The 16,323-nt window shown below is 38.6% G+C and overlaps 1 protein-coding gene across 2 annotated transcripts in view; it reads right to left on the bottom strand.

Annotated features, from left to right (window-relative positions):
• Positions 1–16,323, bottom strand: part of CFAP54 (cilia and flagella associated protein 54) — a 380,731-nt gene that overhangs the window by 260,628 nt on the left and 103,780 nt on the right. For both annotated transcript variants that reach the window (XM_030939210.1, XM_030939211.1), the window contains exon 26: positions 13,514–13,636. In XM_030939210.1, the coding sequence (XP_030795070.1) occupies positions 13,514–13,636 (123 nt within the window). The remainder of the gene's footprint in view (positions 1–13,513; positions 13,637–16,323) is intronic.

Genomic DNA, 16,323 nt, shown 5'->3' with positions numbered 1-16,323 from the left:
TTTAAAATAGACAGAGGAAAGAAACACAGCCATTTGACTAATCAGGTTTTACATGTCCTAAGAGAAAATCCAACGTTCTTTATATCAAATGAAGCACTGAAATCTGGGATTCAGGGTTAGTCCAGGATCCTGGAACTGTAGGCTAGACTGGAGGAAGCTTCTAGAATGGCAATTCTCAACATATTAGGGACTAAAGCAAGTCAAATATCAAAATCCTGACATTAATGTATTATTTGTTTTTGAATGTTCAGAACACATTCAGGCTGGTCGCAGTGGCTCATGCCTGTAATCCCAGCACTTTGGGAAGCGGAGGCAGGTGGACTGCGTGAGCTCAGGAGTTGGAAAACAGCCTGAGCAACATGGCAAAACCCCATCTCTACAAAAAATACAAAAATTAGCCGGTGTGGTGGCACGTGGCTGTAGTCCCAGCTACTCAGAGGCTGATACACAAGGATTGCTTGAGCCAGGGAGGTTGAGGCTGCAGTGAGCTGAGATCGTGCCTGATCTGTGTCCCAGAAACAAACAAACAAACAAACACACATTCAGGGTCATTTCTACAGTAACATCACTTGTATTTCAATGATTCCTCCAATGGGACAAGAAGGGTGTGGGGGTCCTGGCCAGCAAGTCAGGAAATGCACAGAGCCAGCTAGAAGCTGTGTGTGCAAAGACAGAAAATTCATCCAAATCTGAGAAAGGCAGCATGTGAATTCCAGGACATCAACCTCCACTGGGCCCCAAATGCTGGTTGGAAGCCCAATTTATTCTAGGTCAGCATTCTCTCCCATCTTCTTCAGTGGCTGGCCCAAACCAACCTATTCTCAAATCTTTGAAAACCACCCTTACCCATCACCTCCTAACTGTCAGCAAATGACCTTGCTTCCTGTCCACAGAGAAAATGTAAGGGAAGTAGCTTATCTCCCATCCACAAACCCATCATCACACATTTGTAACTACAACCACCCTTCCCTCTTTGAGAGAAGAGAAGCCAATCTCCTGTCCAGACTAACCCTTCCCACACGTGCTGGGATCCCACGGCCTCATGCCTTCAGGGATCCTGCTCTAGTCCTCACACCACCTCTCTCAAGTCTTCATCCTTTCCCTTTCCTGGTCCTTCCTCATCAATATTTCAATGTTTTGGAGTACCTGGATAAGCTGAATTGGTTTCTTTGGATTGTTTTTAGCAGAAGTTGCCACTGGCAAGATGCAAGTCACAAGCTGCCTTGAAATACAGTTTCTTTCTTCTGGAAGACATTGCAGTAACCACTGTTAGTTACTTAAACGTAAATACTTGTGTTCAGTGCCCTGGAAAGAGAGTGTAACCTGGCCTTCCCTTATTTGAAAAAGACACACCCTCCCCTGGAAATACTCACTGATAGAAGAGCTTTTTGGGGGTCGGAGTAGGCCAAGCAGATAAATATATTCCTTCCTTCCTTCCTTCCTTCCTTCCTTCCTTCCTTCCTTCCTTCCTTCCTTCCTTCCTTCTTTCTTTCTCTTTCTTTCTTTCCTTCCTTCCTTCCTTCCTTCCTTCCTTCCTTCCTTTCTTTTCTTTCTTTCTTTCTTTCTTTCTTTCTTTCTTTCTTTCTTTCTTTCTTTCTCCTTCCCTCCCTCCCTCCCTCCTTCCTTCCTTCCTTCCTTCCTTCCTTCCTTCCTTCCTTCCTTCCTTCCTTTCTTTTCTTTCTTTCTTTCTTTCTTTCTTTCTTGAGACAGAATCTTGCTCTGTCACCCAGGCTGGAGGGCAGTGGCATAATCTTGGCTCACTGCAAGTTCCACCTCCCGGGTTCACGCCATTCTCCTGTCTCAGCCTCCAGAGTAGCTGCGACTACAGGCACCCACCACCTCGCCCGGCTAATTTTTTGTATTTTTAGTAGAGATGGGATTTCACTGTGTTAGCCAGGATGGTCTCGATCTCCTGATCTCATGATCCGCCCACCTCGGCCTCCCAGAATGCTGGGATTACAGAGCCACCGTGCCTGGCCCGCAGACAAATATATTCTAAAGAAAAGTAATCTTGGAAGATAGACTTTGGGCCCAGCATAACACAAATTAATGTGTGTGTGATTATAACACTGGAGAAAGAAAAGGGTGCTTTGGATTGCATGGGACCCGCACTTTCAATGGTATCACCATGTGACAATGACAGAACTAACAGCAGCAGGAATGTTCTTGAGGTTGGGAGGGGTTAGGAATGACAGAATAGCTTTAGACTAATCAAACTCTTCAGTTATCCCTCTTGCCTAGTATTTGGAAGAAGGATTGGCCTTTTGGACTAAGTGCACTCTTGAAATTGTTAGAAAATTCTCTTCCCTTCTCACTCTATGCACTGTCCCCTGCTGGTGGCATCTATTTCTACTGCTTCAGTTGCAGTCTTGATACTAACAACTTCTTTGTCTTTACACACATATCGCATCTCCCGAGCTCCAGCCTGATAGGTCCTGTTATATAAAGGTCACCTCTTTGGATACCCTATCGACTCCAAAATTCAATCTGTTCAAAATTCATTACCTTCTCCCCCTTCACCACACAAAATTACTCCTCATGCAGGGTTCAGTGAGTAGCGTTATATTCACCCAACTGCCCAGGCCAGGTAGCTGAGTATTACTGCTGCCTCTTCCCTCTCCTTCCTTTATTCTTATCTATTAAAGTTTCAGATTCTCAATTCTATCTCATAAATAACTCGTGAATCCTTTCCATTCTCTCTACCTCCACTTTTTCCATACCGGTTTAGTTTATCTTCTCTCATCTTTGAACTCATCTCTGCCTCAGGTCTTATCTCCTCTAATTGTTAGCTGTTGTACAATAACAATTTCTTTTTTCTAAAATACAGATCTCTTTATGTCATTCCTGGGTGTGAAACCCTTCAATGGTTCCTCCCTGGCCTCACAAGGTGGCCATTTATCACCTGGTACCTGTCCATTGCTTAACCTTTTAAGGCAACTGAAATATTGCATTATGTCCTCCATAATAAAAGATAAATTTGATTATTTTCCCAAATTCTAAAATTGTTTCATATTTTCTAACTGATTACTCCCTGGAGTGATCAATGTTAATAATCCTATGCCTTCATATATTTTCCCAACCTAATATTTGCCTTTGAGCTTTGCTTATAGTGTCTTGCCATAAAAATGTTTTAATCATCATGTAATCTAATTATCTATCTTTTTCTGTTTATCTTTTGAATTTTGTGGCTTATCAAGGAAAGTGTCCCTTGACTCCGAGGCCATATAAATATCCTTAAATCCATCTAGACTTCATTTTGTTTATGGCATGAGATAAGGTTCTGGCTTTGTTTACTTTCAGATGAACAGTCAAGTTATACCATCACCTTTCATTAAATAAACTATTATAACACACTATCATTTTCTCAGTGAAACAAATTGCTACCTTTGTCGTATATTAATTTATTCTGTAGACTTGGGGGCCATTCCTGGACTTTCTATTCTATTGCACTGAACTGTTTGCCCATTACTCTGTGACATCATTTTTTTATTAAAGTGACTTTATGGCAAACTTTAATATCTATTGAGAACTTTTAAATTAATCAGCTTCAGAGAAACCCAATTAGAATTTTAATTAGAACTGTATTAAATTTAAATATTATTTTAGGAAGGATCTGCACTTCTGTGACAATAAGTCTATCTGTTCAGGAACTTGGCGTGGCCTGTCCTATGTTCAGATCTTATTTTGTGTCCCTCAGTAAGATCCCACAGTTCTTTTAGATTATTTAACATTTTGTTAAATTTTAAATATTGTGTATTGTAAGTGGTATATTTTACCCTCTCCATTTCTAATTATTGCTAGTATTTTTAAAAGCCTATCATTTTGTAAGTGTATTACGTAAAATCACTTTATACATTCTCCTTGTAATCCTAGTAATTTTTTACCAGATCTTCATGGGGTTTTGAGACCAGTATAATTATAGATAAATTATACTTTTCTAATATTACAAAATTATTTTCTATCCTTATCTAGAACATGAGAAAGAACCTCTAAAAACACTGAATCTCACTGTTAGGAGTCAGCATCTATTTCCTGCGGCTAATTTGTAAAGAAATGACTCCAGAAATTTGCCATTCAGTATGATATTTGCTGTAAAATGTTGGTAAATGTCTTTGTCATTATTTAATAGCTTCTTTCCTTTCCTAATTTATTAGAAATTTTATGAGGAAAGGTTACTAAGTGTTATCAAATGCCTTTCTGGCATTTTTCATATAATCTTATTTGTCTCCTTTACCTTGCTGTTGCAAAAAATTCAAGTTTTGTTTTAATTCTTGACAATGAGACTGTCCTAAGACCAGAAAGTGACCAAATGCCATTCAGGAGCAGAGAAGGGTGATCTGACAGAACAGATTTGAAGGACACTACATAATGACTCTCTTTGTTCTGATTAATATTTTGGGCTTTGAACTCTGCTTTTTCTGATATGAAAATTGCCACTCCTCCTTTAATTTGTTTGCATTTTCCCAGTACCATTGTCTATCCATTTTTTTTTTCAAGCATTGTTTGTCATCGTGTTTTAGGACTGTTTCTTGAAATAGTATACATTTTAACTTAACTTTTTAGCCTATCTGGTAATTTCTGTCTTCTGAATTCATTCAGCTGAACTGAAATGATCAATATACTTAATTATATTCCTTCCATCTTATATCTTCTCTTTTTCCTTCTTACTTTTGCTGAAAATTAGCCATTTTTCCTCTCTGTCAGTTTTTCCTGTTTCTGTTTTCTCTCTCTCATTCCTCCCAGTTCATGTTTTCTCCCTGTCAATTTAGAAGTCCTACTATGCAGCTGGGAATGGTGGTTCATGCCTGCATAGTAGGGAATGGTACTATGCAGCTGGGAATGGGTGGTAATCCCAGCAGTTTGGAAGGGTGTGGCCGGTAGATGACCTGAGGTCAGAAGTTCGAGACCAGCCTGGACCACATGGTGAAACCCAGTCTCTATTAAAAATACAAAAATTAGCCAGACATAGGGTGCATGCCTGTAACCCCAGCTACTCAGGAGGCTGAAGCATGAGAATTACTTGAACTGGAGAGGCAGAGGTTGCAGTGAGCTGAGATTGAGGCACTGCACTCCAGCCTGGGTGATAGAGTGAGACTCTGCCTCAAAAAAGAAAAAAGAAAAAAAAAAAAAACAGAAGTCCTACTATGCTGTAAAGTTCTGCTCATGGTTACATATTTCTCTGAGTCACCTTTAAATACATATAGAGAGAGACACATTTATATTCTATCAAAAAATAATTTTATATGTATGTGTGTGTGTGCGTGTGTGTGTATATATATATGCATATATAAAACACACAACCATGCACCAAAAATCTTTGCCTGCTCATACCTCCCCTTATGCCAAACAGATGGAAGTTTTAGTTCTAGGTTACTAACAAATGTTTCTTTCAAGGATGACTCTTCTCTTTAAAGAATCCCTACTTAGCATTTATATTACAAAGTCCTAGTCACATCATTATTATCTATTTAATTTTAATAATACACATATTGCAAGATTCATTGCTCCCATTATTCCTCTCCTTTTTGTCTTTCCCTGTCTTGGGATTTCTGTTCTGAATCAATTGTCATTTGATAGAGTATTTCCTCAAGTGTTTTCCTCAGATAAGTACATGGGCAGAATACTTTTTAAATGCCCACACTTCTGAAAATGTTTATTTTGCCCTGACAAATGAATGATATCTTTCCTGGTTATTAATTTTTGGACCTCGGTCTTTTTCCCTCAGGATTCTACAAATGTTGTTCCAGTGTTTTAACCTCTGGCATCGCTGATTGGAAAAAAAAAAAAAGTCTGAAGCTAATTGATTCTCTTTCCATTGCAAATAAATGTTCTTTGGGTCTCAAAACTTTTAAGATTTGTCCTTATCCTTTGATTTCAGGGATTTCACCCACATGTACTTCCATGTGTATTCTTACATTAATCCTGCCTGGGACTCAGGAAGCCTATTCCTTCTCCATTTGCTTTTCTTTTCTACCTCCAGACTTCTTTTGTTTTCATGTTATGACTTCTGGATCTGCCTTCTCAATTTATTTACCACCTCTAGGTAATTCTGTACTATGTTGGAGGGGGTATTTCTTGAGCTTTCAGATTTGACTCAAGAAATATCATAACCATACTCTTCATCTATTTGATTTTTTTCAATCAAAAATCAAATTCATTTATTCAGTTACAGAAGGGTTTTTTGTTTGTTTTCTTTTATATCACATGATTGTATCTCCTTAAAAGTTTTCTCTGCCTTTTTTTAAACCAACTCTTCTCTAGTCTTTTTCCAACATGGTGAGAGTAAAAACACAGTGATTTTGGTGTCTGACTTGCTCTTTTTGCCTTGGAGTACTGAGTCTCCTTCAGCAAGTAATTGCTTTTTTCTTCCTGCTAATGGCTTATGTTCTCTCAGCATCTACACAGACCAGGTCATAGCAGTCTCTCCAGCACTGGTAAGTCAGTGACCAACCGAACGAATATTATTTCCTGCTATTGAGGTCAGGCCATGAACAGACGGCAAATAATGGCTTCTTTGCTAAGGTGGAGGGTAGAAGGCTCTCTGTTGCCAGACCTCCACAGAAGCAAGCTTACATCCTAACTAAAGCAATGGATCAAATGAGCTCACCTACACAGCGTTCTTCCAGATCTCTGGTCAAATCGCAAAGGTCCTATGAGAACCACATAAAACAGCCAGGCAGATATGGACCTTCTTTGAGGGAATCACTGGATTCTGTCAACGAAAGCCTTTGAGGAACCACACAATGCTGGTCTTTGAGCCAAGCAACGAGAACAAACAAGCCGACCTCTCTGCCTCTTGCTCCTTAGTTCCTTCTCGTTTGCAAGGTGAATGAGGTCCCATAAAAAGCCTTTTACTCAGATATTCTGGCCTAAGATACCCCCTCCAGCCTTTACCAACTGGCCTGCTCAGGCTACTATAATCTGCCAAAATAAAAATTGAAAAAGAGAAAAGTCAGGGATGTGTGATTAAGCTGCCATCTATTCAGAATTGCTCATCTCTTTACCTTAAAACAAATAGCATTCCTGCAAGCCTTTGAGCTACGATAAATACTTTCAAGTATTTCTTCTCATTAAAGCATAAATAAATTTTGTTAACTTTTGTTTTCCCATATTTTTGTAACAAACGCAAAACACTTGGGAATACAGTGATTCTGTTTACAAACAACGCTAAGCACAACTATGGCTCTATAGACCTCTTACAATAACTCTCAAGTCAACAGGTTGGGAATCCATTGCTCCACATGAATGGTCTGTCCTGCTTAAACTTGCCCACTCAACTGTAGGCTAAAATTGGTCATGAACCTCTAAGTCCATTCACTTGCATAGTCCTTCATGCCCTCTGCCAACAAAGCTGTTCCTCCTCCATCTGTCTCAGCTCTACTCTTCTTCTTGCTACAAGGTTATCCTGTCTAAAGTAGGCTCAGCCCCATAAATCTGTCTCCTTTAACTGCTTTTATTTTTGCTGATAACACTTAAAGCTTCATGAAGTTATATTTTATGTGTATGTTTGTTTTCTGTCAACCCCCACTAAATCACAAGCTCTGTGAGACAATGTTGGTTTCTTTTTAAATAAAGAATGCCTACAGGTAGGTATACCTAATCTCTAGTTTGTCTCAGGACCCGACAAACCTTGTCTTACATTCAACCAATTCACCAATTATTTTACCTGCTTGGTCTCAGGAGGCATTTGAGTTGGTAACTCCTGCTCAGAGCATACCTAAGTCTCATCCCCAGAGTGAAGCCTGCCCCAATCATCCCATCCCTTAGTGGTCATCTTCCTGTATCCCTGTTTTGTCACCACCATCCATTCATCACCTAAGCTAGAAACCTGGGTGTCATTCATTATTCATTCTTCTCCTCCTACAATTACTAAGGAGTTCTCTTTAATTCTTCGTGCATATGTCAAGAACCCAAACCAGTGCCTGACACAAATAAGTAATTGTAAATATATATTGAATGAAGGAATAAAACAAAAATGAAAATTCTGTTTCTACCCTGACCATACTCTTGCCTATGTCTTCTCCCAGGTTTAGATATCCAGACACAGCACTCGACTGGCACAGTCTGAATTCACCTCTCCAGTTAGTCCTTTGTTGAGTTCGGGGTCCTGCATACCAATCTCAGAATCATCCTTAGACTCTGCCTAGTCAGCCCTTTCCTTCAGGCCTAACATCATTGTTTACATTCTAATGTCATGAGATTAACACACCCCTCCATTAGTCACTGACTCTTCACTTATAATCTGGCTGTTTGGTTTCTTGATATCTTCTAAGCCCCACTATCTCAATGGCTGGGTTAAGATACTTAAAGTCTGCCTGCAGGTTCCACTGAAATCACAACCTGATAAGATGATATGCAGGTTTACTGCAGTATAATAAATATATAATTAATGTTTTAGGGTTTTGAAACAAATATGTTCTGTGTGACCATATATAATGCCTATAAAATATACAAATGCAGTCACTTCCAAGATGGCCGAATAGGAACAGCTCCAGTCTACAGCTCCGAGCGAGACTGACATAGAAGACAGGTGACTGCTGCATTTCCAACTGAGGTACCTGGTTCATCTCACTGGGACTGGTTGGATAGTGGGTGCAGCCCATGGAGGGCAAGCTGAAGCAAGGGAGGGCATTGCCTCACCCAGAAAGCATGAGGGGTTGGTGGATTTCCCTTTCCTAGCCAAGGGAAACCATGAGTGACTACACCTGGAGGAACGGTACACTTCTGCTCAAGTACTGTGCTTTTCCCACAGTCTTCACAACAGGCAGACCAGGCAGGATATTCCCTCCCGTGTCTGGTTTGGCAGGTCCCATGCCCAGGGAGCCTTGTTCGCTGCTAGCGCAGCAGTCTGAGATCAACCTGGGATGCTAGAGCTTGGCGGGCAGAAGAGCATCAGCCATTGCTGAGGCTTGAGTAGGTGGTTCTATGCTCACAGTGTAAACAAAGTGGCAGGGAAGCTCGAACTGGGAGGAGCCCACCGCAGCTCAGCAAGGCCTACTGCCTCTCTAGATTCCACCTCTGGGGGCAGGACATAGCAGAACAAAAGGCAGCAGACAGCTTCAGCAGACTTAAATATCCCTGCCTGACAGCTCTGAAGAGAGCAGTGGGTCTCCCAGCAAGGCGATTGAGCTCCGATAATGGACAGACTGCCTCCTCAAGTGGGTCCCTGACCCCCGTGTAACCTGACTGGGAGACACCTCCTGCCAGTAGGGTCCAACAGACACCTCATAGAGGCAGGTGCCCCTCTGGAACAAAGCTTCCAGGGGAAGGATCAGGCAGCAATATTTGCTGTTCTGCAGCCTCTGCTGGTGATACCCGGGCAAACAGGGTCCAGAGTGGACCTCCAGCGAACTCCAACAGAACTGCAGCTGAGGGGCCTGTTAGAAGGAAAACTAACAAATAGAAAGGAATAGCATCAACATCAACAAAAAGGATGTCCACACCAAAACCCCATTTGTAGGTCACCAACATCAAAGAGCAAAGTTAGATAAAACCACAAAGATGGGGAGAAAACAGAGCAGAAGTGCTAAAAATTCCAAAAAACAGAATGCCTCTTCTCCAAAGGAACACAACTCCTCTCCAGCAAGGGAACAAAACTGGACAGAGAATGAGTTTGATGAGTTGACAGAAGTAGGCTTCAGAAGGTCAGTAATAACAAACTTCTCCAAGCTAAAGGAGTAGGTTCTAACCCCCACATGGAAGCTAAAAACCTTGAAAAAAGGTTTGACAAATAGCTAACTAGAATAAACAGTATAGAGAAGACCTTAAATGACCTGACAGAACTGAAAACCACAGTACAAGAACTTCGTGAAGCATAAACAAGCTTCAATAGCCAATTCAATCAAGTGGAAGAAAGGATATCAGTGATTGAAAATCAAAGTAATGAAATAAAGCAAGAAGACAAGATTAAAGAAAAAAGAATGAAAAGAAATGAACAAATCCCCTGAGAAATATGGGACTATGTGAAAAGACCAAATCTACATTTGGTTGGTGTACCTGAAAGTGACGGGGAGAATGGAACCAAGTTAGAAAATACTCTTCAGGATATTATCCAGGATAACTTCCCCAACCTAGCAAGGGAAGCCAACATTCAAATTCAGGAAATACAGAGAACACCACAAAGACACTCCTCGAGAAGGAGTGTCTCCCCAAGACACATAATTGTCAGATTCACCAAGGTTGAAACGAAGGAAAAAATGTTAAGAGCAGCCAGAAAGAAAGGTTGGGTTACTGACAAAAGGAAGCCCATCAGACTAACAACGGATCTCTCGACAGAAACCCTATAAGTCAGAAGAGAGTGGGGGACAATATTCAACATTCTTAAAGAAAAGAATTTTCAACCCAGAATTTCATATCCAGCCAAACTAAGATTCATAAGTGAAGGAGAAATAAAATCCTTTACAGACAAGCAAATGCTGAGAGATTTTGTCACCACTAGACTTCCCTTACAAGAGCTCCTGAAGGAAGCACTAAACATGGAAAGGAACAACCGCCACCAGCCACTGCAAAAACATGCCAAATTGTAAAAACCATTGATGCTATGAAGAAAGTGCATCAAATAATGGGTGAAATAACCAGCTAGCATTATAATGCAGGATCAAATTCACACATAACAATATTAACCTTAAATGTAAATGGGCTAAGTGCCCCAATTAAAAGACACAGACTGGTAAATTGGATAAAGGGTCAAGACCCATTGGTGTGCTGTATTCAGGAGACCCATCTTACATGCAAAGACACACATAGTCTCAAAATAAAGGGATGGAGGAAGATCTACCAAGCAAACGGAAAGCAAAAAAAAAAAAAAAAAAAAAAAAAAAAAAAAAACAGCAAGGGTTGCAATCCTGGTCTCTGATAAAACTGACTTTAGACCAACAAAGATCAAAAGAGACAAAGAAGGCCATTACATAATGGTAAAGGGATCAGTTCAACAAAATGAGCTAACTATCCTAAATATACATGCACCCAATACAGGAGCACCCAGATTCATAAAGCAAGTTCTTAGAGACCTACAAAGAGACTTAGACTCCCACACAATAATGATGGGAGACTGTAACGCCCAACTGTCAATATTAGACAGATCAATGAGAGAGAAAATTAACAAGAATATCAAGGACTTGAATTCATCTCTGGACCATGCAGATCTAATAGACATCTACAGAACTCTCCACTCCAAATCAAGAGAATATACATTCTTCTCAGCACCACATCGTACTTATTCTAAAATTGACCACATAACTGGAAGTAAAACACTCCTCAGCAAATGTAAAAGAACAGAAATCACAACAAACTGTCTCTCAGACAACAGTGCAATCAAATTAGAACTCAGGATTAAGAAACTCACTCAAAACCGCACAACTACATGGAAACAGTCACCTGCTCCGGAATGACTGCTGGGTAAGTAACAAAATGAAGGCAGAAATAAATAAGTTCATTGAAAACAATGACAAAAAGGACACAATGTACCAGAATCTCTGGGACACAGCTAAAGCCATGTTTAGAGGGAAATTTATAGTACTAAATGCCCACAGGAGAAAGCAGGAAACATCTAAAATTGATACCCTGACATCACAATCAAAAGAATTAGAGAAGCAGGAGAAAACAAATTAAAAAACTAGAAGACAAGAAATAACTATATACCACTGCTCAATGAAATAAAAGAGGATACAAACAAATGGAAGAACATTCCATGCTCATGGACTAGGAAGAATCAACATTGTGAAAATGGCCATACTGCCCAAGGTAATTTATAGATTCAATGCCATCCCCATCAAGCTACCAATGACTTTCTTCACAGAATTGGAAGAAGTTTTATATGAAACCAAAAGAGAGCCCACATACCCAAGACAATCCTAAGCAAAAAGAACAAAGCTGGAGGCATCACACTACCTGACTTCAAACTATACTACAAGGCTACAGTAACCAAAACAGCATGGTACTGGTACCAGTACCAAAACAGATACATAGACCAATGGACTCAGAAATAACACCACACATCTACAACCATCTGATCTTTGACAAACCTGACAAAAATAAGCAATGGGGAAAAGATTCCCTATTTAATAAGTGGTTCTGGGAAAACTGGCTAGCCATATGCAGAAAGCTGAAACTGGATCCCTTCCTTACACCTTACACAAAAATTAACTCAATAAAAGACTTAAATGTAAGACCTAAAACCATAAAAACCCTAGAAGAAAACCTGGCAATACCATTCTGGACACAGGCATGGGCAAATACTTCATGTCTAAAACACTAAAAGCAATGGCAACAAAAGCCAAAATAGACAAATGGGATCTAATTAAACTAAAGACCTTCTGCACAGCAAAAGAAACTATCATCAGAGTGAACATGCAACATACAGAATGGGAGAAAATTTTTGCAATCTATCCATCTGACAAAGGGCTAATATCTAGAATCTACAAAGAACTTAAACAACTTTACAAGAAAAAAACAACCCCATCAAACAGTGGGCAAAGGATATGAACAGACACTTCTCAAAAGAAGACATTTATGCAGCCAACAGACATATGAAAAAATGCTCATCATCACTGGTCATCAGAGAAATGCAAATCAAAACCACAATGAGATACTACCTCACACCAGTTAGAATGACGATCATTAAAAAGTCAGGAAACAACAGATGCTGGAGAGGATGTGGAGAAATAGAATGCTTTTACACTGTTGGTGGGAGTGTAAATTAGTTCAACCATTGTGGAAGACAGTGTGACAATTCCTCAAGGATATAGAACTAGAAATACCACTTGACCCAGCGATCCCAATACTGGGTATATACCCAAAGGATTAGAAATCATTCTACTATAAAGTCACATGCACATGTATGGTTATTGCAGCACTATTCACAATAGCAAAGACTTGGAACCAACCCAAATGTCCATCAATAATAGACTGGATAAAGAAAATGTGGCACATATACACCATGGAATACTATGCAGCCATAAAAAAAGATGAGTTCATGTCCTTTGCAGGGACGTGTATGAAGCTGGAAACCATCATTCTCAGCAAAATATCACAAGGACAGAAAACCAAACACCACATGGTCTCACTCATAAGTGGGAGTTGAACAATGAGAACACATTGACACAGGAAGGGGAACATCACACATCGGGGCCTCCTGGTGTGATGGGAGGGATAGCATTAGGAGAAATATCTAATGTAAATGACGAGTTGATGGGTGCAGCAAACCAACATGGCACATGTATACCTATGTAACAAACCTGCACGTTGTGCACATGTATCCTGGAACTTAAAGTATAATAATTAAAAAATTATATATATACACAAATGCTATTTCTAGTTTGTGAACTAAAGTTTCATCAAAAAGTTCAACAACAGATTGCTATTCTATAATGTTTAACCTCTACATTTGCTTTTGATCTAAAAATGCTTTTGGGGTGCTATTTTTAAAATAGTTCTTATTGTGATTAAAAGTAGACTTTCCAAATCATCATTGCTCCTAAATTTTATAATACTAGATAAAGAATGAGATAAATACCTTTGTTATGTAGAAGATACAACAAGCTATCATGTGCTGTATACTTTCAAAGCTCGCAGTATGTTTCTTCGAGCAGACAACATTTGGTAGTCCTTGCAAAACCACTATACACTTTATTAGGATCTAAAAATTAGAACCACAATGATTTCTGTTTTAAAATGTCATCCTTACTCATTTCATTACAAAATGTTCCATTCAAATCATGCAACCTTTAAGACATAAAATTTTATTATTATCAATAATTATTGATAAATTGTTTATTAGGTATAAAGGAAAGTACACTTAGATAAAGTTGATACATTCAATTTTGGGATTAGTCCTTCATCTACAGCAACTTGAAAATTAGTGGAAAGAATAAAATAAAAACACAAATGACTATAAAACAAAGCATATTTTGATAAATATCTTAAAAGATATAGTCAGAATGTTGTATGTATTTGAGAAACTATCACATCCAGGTATAGAAGGACCTTGAAAAAGCAGATGGAAGATTACATGGCATATTAAATCTTACATAGTGATTCCAGGTACTTGAAATAATAGTTTCTTTAAAATTAAAACCAAACATTTATACCTCAGGAAATCAATTAATATTGGTGTTTACTTCCTATTCTCCTTGCTTCATATTATATGATCTTAAATTTGATCAAGAGCTAGACGAGTAAGTTTAGCTTTTCAAAAGTAGCGCTGAGATTGCATCAATCTATTCATCATTTAGATTAACCCAAAGGACAAATTAATATATGAATGTTAGTTCTTTGGGGGCACATTAATTGCTTCAAGCTCTCATTCTAACAATACTGTTACTATTGTTACAGTACACTCATCTCTAAGACTTTTTAAATTCCTCCCCACCCTAATCACCCTCTCCCACACTACCATATCATATCCCTAAATCATGTGAACACCCTAGTAGTTTTGGAGTTTTCCCAAGGCTCATATAAATATAAATACATATATGTGTATAAAAATATACAGGAGGGTTGCTGTTTTACAAAATGGGATTTGCATATACTTTTAGGAATCATGTATTTTTTCCTTCAACCATGCCTTTGGTTGTGAACATTTCTCATAAGACATGGTTTTTGGACAACCATGTCTGGTGAGAAATGTTCTAAGTCTACAGGTATAGCTCTAATTCATTGTTTCTAATGGTTGCATAATATTATTTGGTGTGGATCAGGCATAATTTACTCAGCCTTTTCCAGGACTTCATGGTGCATATTTTCATGGTTGTACAATCTGGGAGTACTGTTACTTCTCTTTGTCACCAGCTTTTTTGCCGACACCAAGAATGTCACAGTAAATACCCTTTTACATGCTCAGTTGCCAACTATGATTAGCAATCAAGATGCTGGCTTTGAGATGATACCCAGTGAAGATGAGATACCAACCTCCAGAACACAGTATACATTCTAAACCAATGACAGTATGTAGCACTGTGTCCCAGTAGGTTCCGCAGGTCCAGGAACCAAGAGGTGGAACTAGGAGTGACATTATGTCAACTGGAGGTTTTATTCTATAGGATAAATTACTAACAGAAGAATTGCTGTGTCAGATAAATGTATTTTTAATTTTATTAAAATTTTATTCTATAGGATAAATTACTAACCGAGGGACTACCACATCAAGTATATTTGTTTTTAATCTTGTTTAAAATGAGATTTAATTTAATTTAAAATTACTTTACCAAAATTCAAATGCTTGTAACAATTCATATTCCCCCCATGTATGAATGAGAATGCAATTGTCCCACATCTTCACCAGCAAATCTTTTCAATCCTGCCAGTGATATTCCATTGTTAATTTAATGTGAATTTCTATGAATATTCAGAATTTGAGCATCTTTTCATATATTTCTCACTCATCTGAATTTGCTCTCCTGTGAACTGCTTATTCATATCCTGTGCCTATTTTTCTATTAGGTTATTGTCAGTTTGCAAGACTTTTTGTTATACATGTATATATATTTGCCCTCTGTCACATTTGGAGATGCTTTTTTTCCAAATCTATAAATGTTCTTCTATCTTTGTTATAGTACTTTTTGTTACACATAGGTTCTTTGTTGCTGTTAGAAGTTCAGTCTTGGTTAGAAATGTTTCCCCCCAAACCCTGGACTGCATATGTCATCTCCTGAGATATTTTTTTCCTAAAGTTTTTGCTTTATTTTACACTTAAGTCTTTGATAAATCGGGACATTTTGTATATGGTACAAATAGGAGTCAAACTCGATTTTCTCTCAGGTGAATATCCAGGCATTTTACCATCATTTAGTAAAAATGTCCATTCTCTTTCCACTGAATGGGAATGGCAACTCTGTCACATATTACATTCTCATATATATTGAGGCCTATTTCTGGAAACTCCCTTCTGTTCTACTCATCTTTTCTAATTCCAAACAACACAATTCAATTAGAGACTTCTTTCCTAAGACTTCCCATAGCTATAATCCATTCTGTAGCCAAAGGTATCCTGAATCAGTGGGATTCTAGAAAGTAACAGTGGATACTGTAAACTCAGTCAATTGAGCGGCTGCTGTTCCCAATGTGGTATCTTTGCTAAGCTAACACACATTAAAAGGTATGCATTGATATAGCTAATGTTTTCTTTTCTATCCTAGTTCCCATTAACACTGGACAGATAAAAGTATGCATTTCAAGTCTTGTCCCAAGACAATGAATGTTCTTATAAAATCTGACACAATTTTATGTGAAAGGACATAAACTTTCTGGACATTCCTCAAAACAAAACATTGGGCCACTATATCAATGACATTATGTTGATCAGACTTAATGATCAAGAAATGCCAA

This window comes from Rhinopithecus roxellana, chromosome 10, assembly GCF_007565055.1.
Source record: "Rhinopithecus roxellana isolate Shanxi Qingling chromosome 10, ASM756505v1, whole genome shotgun sequence".
In the NCBI taxonomy this organism is placed as follows: Eukaryota; Metazoa; Chordata; class Mammalia; order Primates; family Cercopithecidae; genus Rhinopithecus; species Rhinopithecus roxellana.
Note: the sequence above shows the minus strand (reverse complement) of the source record. Positions and strands in the feature narration are given on the sequence as shown.